General features: G+C 39.9%; 1 protein-coding gene across 6 annotated transcripts in view; it reads left to right on the forward strand.

Moving 5' to 3' along the window:
* Positions 1 to 498: 498 nt before the first annotated feature.
* The window catches only part of LOC126291707 (gastrula zinc finger protein XlCGF52.1-like), a 127,261-nt gene continuing 111,566 nt past the window's right edge, over positions 499 to 16,193 (forward strand). For 2 of the 6 annotated variants that reach the window (XM_049985359.1, XM_049985361.1), the window contains exon 1: positions 868 to 942. In XM_049985359.1, coding sequence (XP_049841316.1) covers positions 907 to 942 — 36 coding nt within the window. In that variant the 5' untranslated portion in view covers positions 868 to 906. Of the gene's footprint in view, positions 943 to 3,141; positions 3,317 to 3,598; positions 3,705 to 16,193 lie in introns of those variants that run through there. The other 4 variants (XM_049985360.1, XM_049985363.1, XM_049985364.1 and 1 more) reach the window with 3 other exon arrangements.

Below are 16,193 nucleotides of genomic sequence, written 5' to 3' on the forward strand. Positions count from 1 at the left end.
TGTCGTTAGTGAGTGGGATGTCTGGTGTTCTTGACGTTTCTTCGGCAGATTCTCTCGCATGGAAGAATCTAATTCCATATTTATCCAGCGTAGAAAATTGTTCGACTTTTTGTCGTAAATATGGAGTAGTAAGGGACGAGGAAAGAAGGGACTGTGTACACTGTAGTGGTGCGAAGTGTGTAAAACGTCGTAAGAACAGTTGCGATGCTAAAATACCGTTACAATTTCATTGCAGACAGTGCAGAAAATGAACGAGTACCAGGAAGAATACATGATTCGACTCCTCCAAATTATCCATCCAGAAACCGTAATGAACTTTCATATGGCGACAACACCGACGACGAGTAAGGTAAGTCGTTTCCTTGCAATTGCAAGTAGTTTTGTAACGCTCTTCTTTTGTCGATGCTGTAGTGACGCCCGCCACCAGAGTCGCATGCTGGATTTACAATCGCACTTTCGATATGTATCATTTGGACCTAACGACTTCGATAGGCAATCATTCTTGGAAATTACGGAGCTCTGATTTAAGACGAATTGTAAAGACAGGAAATTGTGGCATCGGAGGAAATTATGGCATCGGCTCGCAAAGAAAATTAACGATTACCACATTCTTAGGTCAGAAAGAAGACTAGGCGCAAACCAACGCGACGTCCGAAAATAGCGGAAGAATTGTAAACCTCAATTAACATTTTAACGTGGGATCCAAACAAGGAAGAGATCAGTTAGGTAATTATCATCAATTAAGGCTTTATTGTGTTTTCCATTATTGAATAATTGTGCAAGTTTGATTAATCGAACAATGTAGAGTTATTAACTTTTATTGTGACTAACCTGTGATTTTCTGTTGCATGTACCTGTTTTATTGAGTGAGCCTCAATGAAAGAGAAAGTTTAACACTGGGCATCGATGTACACTAGCAGAACTACTCAAGTCTATAAAAAGGTAAGCACATTGATATTTGCGATCTGCCGTTTCATTGCGCTTTGATCTTGATACTGATAGTGTAGTACTTTTGGTTTGGTTTGGTTAACTAAGTCAAGATATTTTGTAATTTGCAATAATACATTGTTTGCGCGATTTCGACAGTCAGTGTGCATTCAACTGATTAGGAAGTTTCATCTACTGGGAGAATCTGTTGCTGAAGCTATCGTGATTTGTTTAAGACAATCCCAGTAGTTTAACTAAAGTCATCGTGTTTCAACAGCAATGGTAAGAATACATAAAGGAACCATGGCATCTGTCAGGTCGACCAATCTGGTATCACAGGAAAATGTAGCTGATTTAGATGACATAGAGATATAAAATATCCCAATGCCAGTAAATAGCAGGTTTGATAGTCATAATTCATCGACACAAGATGCCTCTGAATTCATTACTGAACACAGCTAATCATGTCCTGACTCGGTTTTGCATCAACATGTTGATGAAACCATAGAATCTGTAATATTACTGGAGGAGATACACAGTTAAAGAATGTAGTCTGACCTCTTTACTCCTTTTTTTAATCAGATTAGATGAACGACGTAAGAAAAGGGAGAAGAGACAGGCAGAAAGGGGGTAAGAAATTAATCGCCAAGCTTAGGAAAAGGAAAAAGAATGAGAAAATGAGTAGGGAAATATAGTGAGATTTTCGATGCTTTGGAACAAATCCATACCAAATTGGCCAACTTTAACCGTAAATATGAGAGTTTTTCTGAGCTATTCGTTCAATTAAAGTTAGACTTAGAAGGTATCCATGGAAAGCAGACCAAAGCAGATAAAGATCGAAAATACCATACATAAAAGGCCGAAAACTTGGACTTGGAAGTAGACAATCAAAATATGTCATTGAATATTTGGGTAAACAATCTAAAAAGTGGGATGGGGGCATGTCTGAATAGATGGAAGCTAAAAATACCGAAATTAACACCAAGGTCAATTCTGAAATAGCTTTAATAAATTTATCAGGGCATATGCTCCAAAAAAGCAGTCAAAATGGACTGACTACCTAACTGTATTAGAAGATTAAATGTACCTAATTCGTTTACTAAACACACGCCATCTGAGGTAATGTTTAACGAAATAGAAAAGAATGGATGGATAAAGCCAGTAACTAAGGTATCCGAGTGAGCTGGCAACAAAAATGATCAGATACGTGAAGTTTTACAAGAACAGCGACGTAATGGCCAAACGACAAAGTCCCAGTTCAGTAACAGGTTAGGACAAATAACATGGAACATAATTGAAGACAAGATTCTCATCAGAACGCACCCTAAAGCGTCTTCATTTTTTTTTTAAAGTGGTGACCTCTTTTATCTGGACCATGCATTGTTGTAGATATCCCTCATGAAGGGTACCACCTAATTTGTTATCTAGAAACTAAAAAGAGAAAAGGTTTGTTTTCGTAAGGATATCAAAAAATATTACGAATAAGGTGTTTATTTTCACAGAAGGGGTGATTAGCAATGAAGTTATTCCTTAATGAAAATGTTTGTTGTCATTTGGTATTTAAATGCACAATTTCTTTCTAAAAAAGACTTACTCCATGTGTTAGCCTGTAGTTAAGCTAAAACTTTTCGTAAAGTTTGAGCCTTTAGCTAATATATTCAAGTTTTGCTGTTTTTTAAAGTGGTGACCTCTTTTATCTGGACCATGCATTGTTGTAGATATCCCTCATGAAGGGTACTACCTAATTTGTTATCTAGAAACTAAAAAGAGAAAAGGTTTGTTTTCGTAAGGATATCAAAAAATATTACGAATAAGGTGTTTATTTTCACAGAAGGGGTGATTAGCAATGAAGTTATTCCTTAATGAAAATGTTTGTTGTCATTTGGTATTTAAATGCACAATTTCTTTCTAAAAAAGACTTACTCCATGTGTTAGCCTGTAGTTAAGCTAAAACTTTTCGTAAAGTTTGAGCCTTTAGCTAATATATTCAAGTTTTGCTGTTAATGAACTGGTCCCTCGCAAGTAGAATATTTATCTGGTTTTACTTAAGTAAAAATTTTGTGGACTGGAAGTCAACATTTAACAGATTTTAAAACCAAAAATGAATAATTGAAAAAAGTAATCGTGAGGAGGATCGATTATGTAAAATTAAATTGTCGCGAAAAAAATATCGGCAGATTCATAATCGATTATGAGAACATTCTCGATTGCAACTAAACGCTCAAACGTCTTACTTCGTACCTCTTAAGTTTACAAACAAATAAATGTGGAACGTAAAAGGAGCGCAGAGAGAGATAAAATCAAGTTTTAACGTAACGTTTGTGAAACAGTAGTGATGCGCTAAAAGAAATAACCGTAATTGATCCTCAGAACATTTACGCTGGAAATGGTTAGTTTTATCGAAACGATAAGCGTTGCATATCTTTATTTATTTTGTCCATAGTTTCTAATATTGCAGTCCGCCTGCTTAGCCGGGTGGTTACGTGCTTGCCTCTTATGCAGCGGGTCCGGGTTCGATTCCCGGCCGGGTTGGGGATTTTCTCCGCTTGTGGAATGGGTGTTGTGTTATCATCTTCAACGGCGCGCATGCGGCCGAACTTCACCCGATAGGGCCTCCCGGCCTATAATGCCATACGTTCATTTCCATCGAATAGTGCAACAGATGTACATATTTACTTTGTATACTATATGGTTTACGAGTCATTAAAAGAAGTTTACGAAATTAGCTTTACTACATTTGTTGTAATTAAACGTAACCAGCATATCTACTGTTATAGGTATTTTTTTAATACATTATAAACAGCAAATAAGGCTTAATATATTTCCAGAGTTGTTCAATGTCTTTAATAGACTTTATATCGTATTTGTGGGATCTAATTGGAGAGCTGAAATCGAATGTAGAATGCTCCTTTTCGTCTAAGTTGTCTATTGGCACGTAACACTTGCAAGTCTGTGAATAAAACAGTTTTTCTTTAGTCTACATGTGGCTGGCACTGTGTGCGTTTTCCTTCTTTTGAGGAAGAATTTTACGGTGTCATAAATATACAAGAAAGGTAGTGTTAGCATGTCCAGCGTTCTGAAAGTATATCTGCAGGAGTCTGAAGTTTCGTGTGCTTTAATGTTCCACAAGTCCTAAGGGTAGCTGGGGAACTGCAGGTTGATGCACTACTTGTGGCCATCTTAAGGACAACCATATGTATCTATAAATTTACTCTATTGCATATTATGATAAAATTGTGGCTTTAAATAATTGTAGAATCGATTGCTAGAAAGTAATTTGTACTCTATACTATACATTAGAAAACAAACATCAGTAAAGTAAATAAATTTTAACTTACAGCAACTGAGTGGAACATAAAAAATTAACAAAAAGTATTGTAATGATTTGCCTACAAAGAATCTGTGATTAATTCCCCTTTAGGATCCAAAGAAGAGGGAGGATTCACGCATATTAAAAACTCTGTTATGGTAATTTAATATATCATTTAGTTCCAGATACTTCGTGGAACCAATTTTGTATTTCTCTCCTTGGTAATGGAACCTTAAGCCCCATTAACATTCAGCATCCTTTTGTAATAAAACTTTGCTTGTTTTAAGAGAGTCTAAATCACTTTTCCAGGTTGATTTTTAGCAGTGCACCCTTAGAACTTCATAAATCTGCCATTTCAGTAAGTTTGTGCATACGTACATCTATAAATATTCGTTGTAACTGGAATTTCCAGTATGGAACAGTCAAGAACCAAGCCCATCTATGTCTTTTTCTTTTTTCTGCCTCCCCTGAGTTAGGATTTGAGCCACATAACCCCATGTGGAGACATACCATAAATTTTATTTCTTAATGTTCTTGGAGCATTGTATAATTTTCTCGCAATAGCAATCTTCATTCCCTCAACAATAGCCTCCAGTACATTTTTAACTTCACTGATAGAATACTGAATTTCTTTGGTTTCTCAAAGAATTTGTAATGCATATTTTATTATGTTGCAAGGATAGCTAAATTAATATGACATGGTCAGACATCTCTCTTAGGTCTCTGTTGATATAAAAATATCATAATATTTAAATAAGTGTACTGAAATAAAATTAGCCTAGTTACAATGCAGACCGAACATATATTATAGATGGTTTACATAAATTTTTAAAAGTGGCCAAAAGAGGACACACATGACTGTACTTATGGCCATAATGGGAACCAAGACTGAATATGGCTCCGTTGATGGCCGTAGAAATTTAATGGTATGTCTCTTGGTTGTATCATATTTAATTAATTCACCAGCTTTTTAAGAACAAACAAACAAATGCTTATATATTTAAGTGAATGGCACATCTCATGTTGTTTGCAGTAAGCTAATGGTAAAATCGGCTATTATTCAAAGGATGCTTAAAAATTCACTAATTGTATCAAAGTGACCATTAGTGGGGTAGTACTGGAAACTGGATTCTTGATTGTATTGCGCAGGATTGAAACTATGTGTGCAATAATTTCTATAGCTTTGACTTTGCATTAGAAGTGTTTTGTGTAAAATGTGCCACACACAAAATTTAATATCATTTGATACTGGAGAACAATCACTGAGCAATAGGACCCATATCATATCTAAACTGATTTGTATTATATTTGTAAGAGACTCCAAGTATCTCACACCTAAATAGAGCTTTGTAAACTAACCGATATAATGTATCTTGTCCTAGCCCAGTTGTGTAAACTTCCAATATGTTAGGAAGATCATATTTACGTGATGTTGCACTTTTACCAGTGGTTCTCCATTTATTTAGCTTAACTGCTTGTACTGTTGTCAGATCCTTGACTGTCTTCTGAAGTATAGTTCTTATTTCAATAAGTTTTGTTATTTGCAGTGTTTTGTTGCTGCTTTAGGTTTTACTTTGTCAAAACTATGAACATATTTGGAACATACACTTCTTTACTGATTATCTACCAAAAGTTGTAGCTAATGCATACATGGCTGATAAGTGATCTTTTATACAGAAATAAAACTAAGTGAGATGATGCAGTGGTTAACACACTGGGCTCCCATAAGGAAGGATGACTGTTCAAATCCACATCTGGTCATCCTTTGTAAGTTTTCAAACAATGGAAAAGCCAAGAAGGAAGAATGGCAGTAGTATGAAAATCATAGATTGCTACTCTCTATACAGCATAGATACCGAGTCACAGACAGACGCAACAGAAAGGCTGTCAAAAATGTGAGCTTTCGGCCAAGAAGGCAGTCTTTTTGTTGTGCCTCTCTGGGACTCATCATCTCGTCTATATGGTGAGTAGCAATCTAACCTTTTCACAATATTGTCTCATGTAAATTTTTATGATTTCCTCAAATCATTCCATGATATGGCTGAAATGGTTCCTTTGAAGGGGCATGGCCAATTTCCTTCCCACTCCTTGAAAAAATGTGAGGTGGTTGTTGTGATCTTCAGTCCTGAGACTGGTTTGATGCATCTCTCCATGCTACTCTATCCTGTGCAAGCTTCTTCATCTCCCAGTACCTACTGCAGCCTACATCCTTCTGAATCTGCTTGGTTTATTCATCTCTTGGTCTCCCTCTACGATTTTTACCCTCCACACTGCCCTTAGATACTAAATTGGTGATCCCTTGATGCCGGTCCTAGTAACCGATCCCTTCTTCTATTCAAGTTGTGCCACAAACTCCTCTTCTCCCCAATCCTATTCAATACTTCCTCGTTGTGTGATCTATCCACCTTATCTTCATCATTCTTCTGTAACACCACATTTCGAAAGCTTCTATTCTCTTCTTGTCCAAACTATTTATCTTCCATGTTTCGCTTCCATACATGGCTACACTCCATACAAATACTTTCAGAAATGACTTTCTGACACTTAAATCTATACTCAATGTTAACAAATTTCTCTTCTTCAGAAACACTTCCTTGCCATTGCCATTCTACATTTTATATCCTCTCTACTTCGACCATCATCATATATTTTGCCCCCCAAATAGCAAAACTCCTTTACTACTTTAAGCGTCTCATTTCCTAATCTAATTCTGTCAGCATCACCCGACCTAATTAGACCACATCCCATTATCCTTGTTTTGCTTTTGTTGATGTTCATCTTATATCCCCCTTTCAAGACACTGTCCATTCCGTTCAACTGCTCTTCCAAGTCCTCTCCTGTCTCTCACAAAATTACAGTGTCATCGGCACAACTCAAAGTTTTTATTTCATCTCCATGCATTTTAATACCTACTCCACATTTTTCTTTTGTTTCCTTTACTGCTTCCTCAATATACAGATTGAATAACATCGGGGAGAGACTACAACCCTGTCTCACTCCCTTCCCGACCACTGCATCCCTTTCATGTCCCTCGACTCTTATAACTGCCATCTGGTTTCTGTACAAATTGTAAATAGTCTTTCGCGTCCTGTGTTTTACCCCTGCAACCTTCAGAATTTGAAAGAGCGTATTCCAGTCAACATTGTCAAAAGCTTTCTCTAAGTCGACAAATGCTAGAAACGTAGGTTTCCCTGTCATTAATCTAGCTTCTAAGATAAGTCATACGGTCACTATTGACTCACATGTTCCAACATTTCTACGGAATCCTAACTGATCTTCCCCGAGGTCGGCTTCTACCAGTTTTTCCGTTCGTCTGTAAAGAATTCGTGTTAGTATTTTGCAGCTGTGACTTATTAAACTGATAGTTCAGTAATTTTCACATCTGTCAACACCTTCTTTCTTTGGGATTGGAATTATTATATTCTTCTTGAAGTCTGAGGGTATTCCGCTTGCCTCGTACATCTTGCTCACGGGATGGTAGAGTTTTGTCAGGACTGGCTCTCCCAAGGCCATCAGTAGTTGTAATGGAATGTTGTCTATTCCCGGGGCTTTGTTTCGATTCAGGTCTTTCAGTGCTCTGTCAAACTCTTCATGCAGTATCATATCTCCCATTTCATCTTCATCTACATCCTCTTCCATTTCCATAATGTTGTCCTCAAGTATGTCATCCTTGTATAGACCTTCTATATACTCCTTCCACCTTTCTGCTTTCCCTTCTTTGCTTAGAACGGGATTTCCATCTGAGCTTTTGATATTCATACAAGTATTTCGCTTTTCTCCATAGGTCTCTTTAATTTTCCTGTAGGCAGTATCTGTCTTACCCCTAGTAAGATAAGCCTCTACATCCTTACATTTGCCCTCTAGCCATCCCTGCTTAGCCATTTTGCACTTCCTATCCACCTATAATGACCTCACAATTGACAAGACATTAACCCTTGTTTTCCTTACTTCCTTCTTTACACAAAGAGGGGGGGGGGGGGGGGGGGGGGAAGGAAGATGAGTTTGTAAATTCAGCTTAGCAGCATATGTTAGTTGTGTGGATCCTGCACCACATTTGAACTTTTGTTCAGGTCGCTCCTCAGCGTGTCCAAAACTTCAGGCACTAACAAAATAGTAGAAGTCACAAGTCATTGACAGACACACAATGGGTGGGTAGAGGAAGAAAGACTTGGAAAGTGAGAGGAGGAGTTGAGGAATTGTATGCAGTGGCTCAAATGGCAGTGACACAGTGTTTATTGAAATGGGGTGACAGAACAGAGGAAGAGGAGACTATTTGGTAGAGCGTGTGAGAGCTGTGGGTTACTGGAGATTGAGACCGGGAGGATTACAGGAGCAAGGATAACTCTCACCTGTGCAGTTCAGGAAAGCTGGTATGAGGTGGAAGGATGCAGATGACATGTGTCCTGAAGCAGCTATTGCATTCAAGCATGTAGTGCTGAGTAGTGTGTTTCTACCACTGGGTGGTCAGCTCTGTTCTTTACAGTGTGGTGGTGGCCATTCATTTTGTGGACAGCTGGTTCATGGCTCTGTGCAGAAATTGCAGCAGAGCTGACATACGGTGTGGCTACTTTCACAGGTGGCCCGGCCTTCGGTGGTACTGGGCATAAGCTGTTGGTGCTACAGAAGAATGCTGAGGCCTGGGATGGTAGGTCAGGTAACTAATAAAGAATACTGAATAGGTTCAGGAAGATAAGAAATTTTGTAGCATAATTGGACTAAATGAAGGGATCAGTTGATAGGACACATTCTGAGACATCAAGAAATTGTCACTTCAGTTTTTTAGTGGTTGTGTGTGTGTGTGTGTGTGTGTGTGTGTGTGTGTGTGTGTGTGTGTGTGTGTGTAGTCATTCAGAGATGAAGGACTTGCACAGCATCGAGTCCTGTGGAGAACTTGGGACTGAAGGCCATAACAACATTATTTTATATTTTCAAACATTGATTACTTTGAAACTTCTTGGCAGATTAAAACTGTGTGCCAGACTGAGACTCGAACTCGGGACCTTTGCTGTGAGGACGGGGTGCGAGTCGTGCTTGCGTAGCTCAGTTGGTAGAGCACTTGCCCACGTAAGGCAAAGGTCCCAAGTTCGAGTCTCGGTCCGGCACACAGTTTTAATCTGCCAAGAAGTTTCATATCAGCGCACACTCCGCTGCAGAGTGAAAATCTCATTCTGGCTTGATTACTTTATGTTTTACTTACTGTTGCCTTACAAAGGTTTGACAATTACTCCCTTGCAGCAGTGTATTTATTTATCTTGAGGTGTGGGTTGGGGATGAAATCAAAGTATTCTGTTTTTGAGAGAGACTGAAATGTTTACTTCTGGTGATTTATTATTAGATATTTTACGTTACAAGATTTAAGACACTTAGTTGCAACGGTCTAATAGCTGACTTCAAACTTCTGTTGCTATCTTTCACGTTTCTTTTAAAGATAACTGCCAAGTCCTATGTACAGTTGTTTCATTTTTGGATTCTAAAATGTATTTCCACAGCTATCACTTTTTAGATTATGTCTTCTGTTCCTAACATATGATCACTACAAATAGAATAATGTGTCATGTTGCTCCACCTTCGTTTGTGTTTAGGAGGAAAAGAAGTTTGCTATTCACAAATGAAACTTCCCTCAGACAGAAGAGAAACTTCCCAGTATTTGGAGAATCTCCTCTTACATATATTCAATTTCCAGTGCTGAGCTGTTCTGTCAATATAACTCTTGGTTGTTGACACTGAACTGGCAGTTTCTTTGTATAGGCTAATTTGTTTTCAACTGTGTTTTGTGGGAAAAGGAATTCTGAACTGTTGGGAAGCTAACATGTGAAAGAAGTTTGATAATTTCCTTGGGCACACACAAAAATGAAGAGGTGAGAGTGGGTGAGGCAAGAAAAATTACACAAACTATTATGAGATTGAATGCTGTCAGGACTAAAGAAAATTGTTCATTCAGAGATGCTTCAAGAAAAATAAACATTCCTATAGCATACGTATATGAAGACCCATTAATAAATGTGGTTAGACATAGACACCTCATGTTATCAGTTACTTCTTCAGATGTAGAAGTAACTTCAGGTGTGTCCTACAGAAGTGTGATGGGACCTTTGGTGTTCATGTTGTATGTTAATGACATTGCGGACAATGTTAATAGTAAGCTCAGCTGTTTTGCAGATGATGCAGTTACCTAGAAGGAAGTATAGTCTGAAAGAAGCTGCATGAATATTCAGAGTGATCTTGATAAGATTTCAAAGTGGGGCAAAGATCGGCAACTCAATTTAAATTTTTAAAATGTAAAATTGTGAGTATCGCAAAAAAAAAAAAAAAACAACAACATTGTATCCTAGAGTGTAATGTCAATGAGCCACTGTTGGAATCGGCCAACTCATACGAATACTTTGGTGTAACACTGTGTAGGGATAAGAAATGGAATGATCGCAAATGCACAGTTGTGGGTAAAGTAGCTGGCAGACTTCAGTTTATTGATAGAATACTAGGGAAAGGCAATCAGTTTACAAAAGGAGATAGCTTACAAATCACTAGTGTGATCGGTTCTAAAATATTGCACATGTGTGTGTGTCCCATACCAAATAGGATTAACAGGGGATATTAAACGTATACAGAGAAGGATAGCACAAATAGTCACAGGTTTGTTTGATCCTTGAGTGAGTGTCAAAGAGATATTGAAGAAACTGAACTGGCAGACTCTTGAAAATAGATGTATAATATTCCAAGAAAGTCTATTAACAAACTTGCAAGAATCAGCTCTAAATGATGAATCTAGAAATATACTACAACCTCCTACATATTGCTCATGTAAGGACTGAGAGGGTGATTAGCATAATTACAGCATGCACATAGCCATTCAAACAATCATTCTTCCCACACACTATTCACAAATGGAACAGGAAGAAGCCCTAATAACTGGTACAATGAGATGCACCTGCGCCATGCCCTTCATGGTGGTTTGCGGAGTATAGATGTAGCATCTTGAATTATTACCAGAAAATCTCTAATTTTATATTATTATTCAGTTGCTATTCATCAAATAGTAGATCCCACACACTTTCTGTTGAAAAAAATAATTTAATGCTTTATCATGAAATGGTTTATTCACTGAACATTGTTTGCTACGATTCTAACAGTGCTTTGCAAACTGGTAGTCAGTATGTTGAGATAATTTATAGAATGAGTCGTTAACAAGATATTCATTTCATTTTGATCTGAATTCTGTGATTGAAACTATGTACGTGTGGAACAGTTAAGGCTTCAAAGATGTGCTTACTTTTAACCAACACTAATAAACTGGTCAAAGGATCAGTGAAACAAAATAAAAACATTCCTTCAAATACATGCTTCAATTCTCCAGTGAACAAACCTAGAATTCTCCATGTACTTCCTCCATGTACTTTTATTATGGTGCATGATGTAGCCTTAGGTGGTTGTTTGTGATTTTGTAATTGGTGTTCTCTCCCTCCCTCCCTCCCTCCCTCCCTCCCTCCCACCACCACCCCCTTTTTTTTAGAAGATGGCACCAGTGAAACATAGAAGTTCTGCTTGTGATGCTACTCTCATCAAACAAGAGCCTGTACATACTGTTAATATGACTAATTACATTGTTTTTATTATTCAGACAATAAGTCAAAAATAAAACCTGTAACTATTTTATCAATAAAGGTCTTAAAAACTAGTTTAGCATTCTGTGCAGTCACACAAAATTTGAAATAGAAATTATTGATTGAGATAGTCACCAGCTGTCTACATCTTTTATTTCTCATACCTATTTTGGCATGTACATGCCAACTTATTTTTTGGAAATATAGTAAGAGTTTGACTGGTTTTCTTTGTTATATTTTACATCTGAAAGTTAACCACACTTAAGACTTGGAATGTCCTAGATGGAATAATGACAATATTATGAAAAGGAAAGTTGCTACTCACCATATAGCAGAGATGCTGAGCCGCAGGTAGGCACAACAGAAATACTGCTCCGCAAGCACGCATGCCTAATTGCGACTCAGCACCTCTGTTATATGGTAAGTAGCAACTTATCTGGAGAATGTTTGCACCCCACCTTTTGCAATTTCTCTGCTATCTTGTTTAACCAGTTAGTAACAACTGAATGATTTATTACAAATTTTTTTCGATTAATCTGTGAGCCAGTTCTCTCTCTCTCTCTCTCAACAAGTTTCTTCACAGTTTCACACCTCTAAAATCTTTGGCTAACAGAAGTGTCAAAGTTCTCTTGGTTTTTTATGGTTGATGTTATTCATGTGTTTTACTAGTAATAATGCACTAGCATTTATTTATTTGTTGTTGTTGTGGTGTTCCGCCCAGAGACTGGTTTGATGCAGCTCTTCATGCTACTCTATCCTGTGCAAGCTTCTTCATCTCCCAGTACCTACTGCAACCTACATCCTTCTGAATCTGCTTTGTGTATTCATCTCTTGGTCTCCCTCTATGATTTTTACCCTACACGCTGCCCTCCAGTACTAAATTGGTGATCCCTTGATGCCTCAGAACATGTCCTAACAACTAATCCCTTCTTCTAGTCACATTGTGCCACAAATTTCTCTTCTCCCCAATTCTATTCTATACCTCCTCGTTAGTTATGTGATCTACCCATCTAATCTTCAGCATTCTTCTGTAGCACCACATTTCGAAAGCTTCTATTCTCTTCTTGTCCAAACTAGTTATCGTCCATGTTTCACTTCCATACATGGCTACACTCCAAACAAATACTTTCAGAAACGACTTCCTGATACATAAATCTATATTCGATGTTAACAAATTTCTCTTCTTCAGAAACGCTTTCCTTGCCATTGCCAGTCTACATTTTATATCCTCTCTACTTCGACCATCATCAGTTATTTTGTTCCCCAAATAGCAAAACTCTGTTACTACTTTAAGTGTCTCATTTCCTAATCCAATTTCCTCAGCATCACCTGATTTAATTCGACTACATTCCATTATCCTTGTTTTGCTTTTGTTGATGTTCATCTTATATCCTCCTATCAAGACACTGTCCCCCACCCCCCGAGTGGGTCCACAACTCTTTTGTGGATGCGTGCGTAGTGAGCACGGGACCCCGAGCTAATGTGGCCCTCCCTTTCCGGTCTGCATACCTTCCTTTTCCGCATCCTTCCCTATCCGCCATCTTCGCCTCTCCCCATCCCCTCACCTCTGGCTCTTTCCTTCCCTTTCTCCCTCTCTGGGAGTATGGTTTGTGCCTATGTCCGGAGACGGACACTCGTAAATGTAACGCATTGTTTGCCTTCTTTGCTTGCATGTCTTCATCCTTCCTTTGTCCTTCTCTTTTCCTACCTCTTCTCTTTACCCTTTTCTCTGCTGCGGTGTTTAAGACCTCTTTCCTTTCCTTTTCTTTGTTTTTTTGTTTCTTTCTCTTTCTTCCTCCCTGTGCATGTCTGAAGGCCGACCCGCGCATTTTCATGCGTAGCCGGTGACGGGGTAATGCGTAATTCCCCGCCCCGGGTAGCCACGTAGGACACGTACGTACCCCCTGGTAATGGCCAGGCCCAGGGAGGGGTGATTACCCGAGCTGATACCTTCCAAAAGTGCTGATTGGTCCCTCCGTCCGTTTCTCGGGAGGTGTGACCTTAGGTGTGAACAATCACCTATGGTGGGAGTGCCCTCAGAGAGGGCCCCCACAAGGGAAGAGCGCACCATCGGAGACTCTGGTAATCATTGGGGGATGCTTCCGCAATGGTTTCCTCATCTTCCACTATGCCTGCCCACAAGCGTAAATTCACTGAGTCTGAGCCACAGACAGTTCTTCCATCATTGCTACAGGTCTTTGTTGTTTCTCAGTCACTACTTCTCCACGGTCAACCCTTTCATTATTCAGAAAGGTGTCGACGCAGTTGCAGGTCCTGTAAAGTCTTGTTCTAGATTACGGAATGGCACCTTGTTGTTAGAAACAGTCAGTACCCTCCAGGCACAAAAGTTGCTGCGTACTTCACTGCTCCACACCTTCCCTGTCCGGCTGGAAGCGCACCACACTTTAAATTCCTCATGTGGAGTCGTTTATACACGCTCCCTTCTTGGATTGTCTGACGAGGAAATTCAACACTACCTGTCTGACCAGGGCGTAACGGCTGTTCATAGAGTTATGAAAAGGGTTGACACGAACATTGTTCCAACCCGTACTGTCTTCTTGACATTTGACAGAGTTCATCTCCCATCGAAAATAAAAGGGGGCTATGTGATAATTTCCGTTCGCCCCTATGTCCCAAACTTTACGCGCTGCTATCGATGCCAGCAGTTCAATCATACCAGCCAGTCCTGTTCCAACCCGGCCAAATGTGTTACGTGTGGCAAGGATGTCCATGAGGGTGCTTGTCCACCTCCATCCCCTCGTTGCATCAACTGTATGGGTGACCGCGCTGCTTCCTCTTGAGATTGCCCCATTTTTAAAGACGAAAAGCTCATTCAGAAAATCAGAGTGAAGGAAAAGGTGTCGACCTTTGCTGCTCGAAAATCATTCGCAAGTCGAAAGCCCACTGTGCCTCAGACAGGAAAATACAGCACTCTCCTTGCCTCTCCTCTGCCAACAAAGGAGGTGGCCACACAGACTTGTGATCTCACCTTTAGTGACATGGTCGTCAGATCGGCCAGCGCAAAGATCGCCTGCTCAACCTCCCCACTTTCGCCTGCTCAATCTATGGCTCACCGTTCATCGGGTTCTGCTAAATCTCGATCCCAAAAGTCAGACACCCGACCTTCCAAAAAAGAGCATACTCGTGAAGATTTTTTACATACCCCGACTTTACAACCATCGGTTCCTCCTCCATCTAAACATCATGTTTCCAAGAAGGCGCTAATAAGAAATCCAGTTCCTCTCCTTCTCTGCCATGGCGTGTGTCATCTATAGCACCATCTGGTGTTAACCGCCCTCGGCCGTCTTCTGTGTCGCCGAGCCGCACTGCTGGCAGCCGATCAACTGGCCGATCACTGGTGGCGGGAGCTGCTCCTGAACGAGCTATGGATCAGGATCTTTTGCCTTCGGCTGAGTGCCGTTCCACGCTGTCGGTCGCAAGCTCTGAGCAGTCGTTGAGTTGACAGCAACCTTGGTCACATTCTTCCATTTTCTGTCCACCCTATGTCCATTATCCATTGGAATATCTGCGGCATTCGAGCCAATCAGGATGAATTGATGATCCTCCTATGATGCTACTTGCCGGTCATCTTCTGTCTTCAGGAAACAAAGCTGTGTCCCCACGACCGCTTTGTCTTCCCCCATTTTCAGTCAGTCCGATTTGATCTCCCCTCTGTTGAAGGCACTCCAGCATATGGACTACACATGATTCTTCTCCATAATACTCTCCATTATCACCCAATCCCATTTAAACACTTCCTTCCACACAGTCGCTGTCTGTCTTTCCCTTTCTGGATACACCTTCTCTCTTTGTACTGTACACATTCCATCGTCCACATCAATGGCACCAGCTGATCTCCTTCATCTTCTTGGTCAGCTTCCACCCCCCTATTTGCTGGTTGGGGACTTCAATGCCCACCACTCGCTTTGGGGATCTCCACATCCTTGTCTGCGTGGCTCACTATTGCTAGACGTCTTCCACCAAGCGGATCTTGTTTGGCTCAACACTGGGGACCCTACATTTTCATCTGCCTCCATGACAAATTTCTCTCATTTGAACCTTTCGGTCAGTACTGTTCCACCAGCTCGGCGCTTCGAATGGTTCGCCCTTGCTGATACACACTCGGGTGACCACTTTCCATGTATCCTTCAATTGCAGCCACAACTGCCATATATGAGCCCAAGATGCTGGAAGTTTGCCCAAGCCGATTGGACACTTTTTTCGTCTCTTGCGACATTCGATGACCGTCACTTTTCTAGTGTTGATGAGGTCAATTACAAACGTTATTCTTACAGCTGCGGAATGTTCAATACCTCGCACCTCCGAATCGCCCTGGCGCCCCCCAGTTCCTTGGT

Source organism: Schistocerca gregaria, chromosome 9 (assembly GCF_023897955.1).
Source record: "Schistocerca gregaria isolate iqSchGreg1 chromosome 9, iqSchGreg1.2, whole genome shotgun sequence".
NCBI classification, from domain to species: Eukaryota; Metazoa; Arthropoda; class Insecta; order Orthoptera; family Acrididae; genus Schistocerca; species Schistocerca gregaria.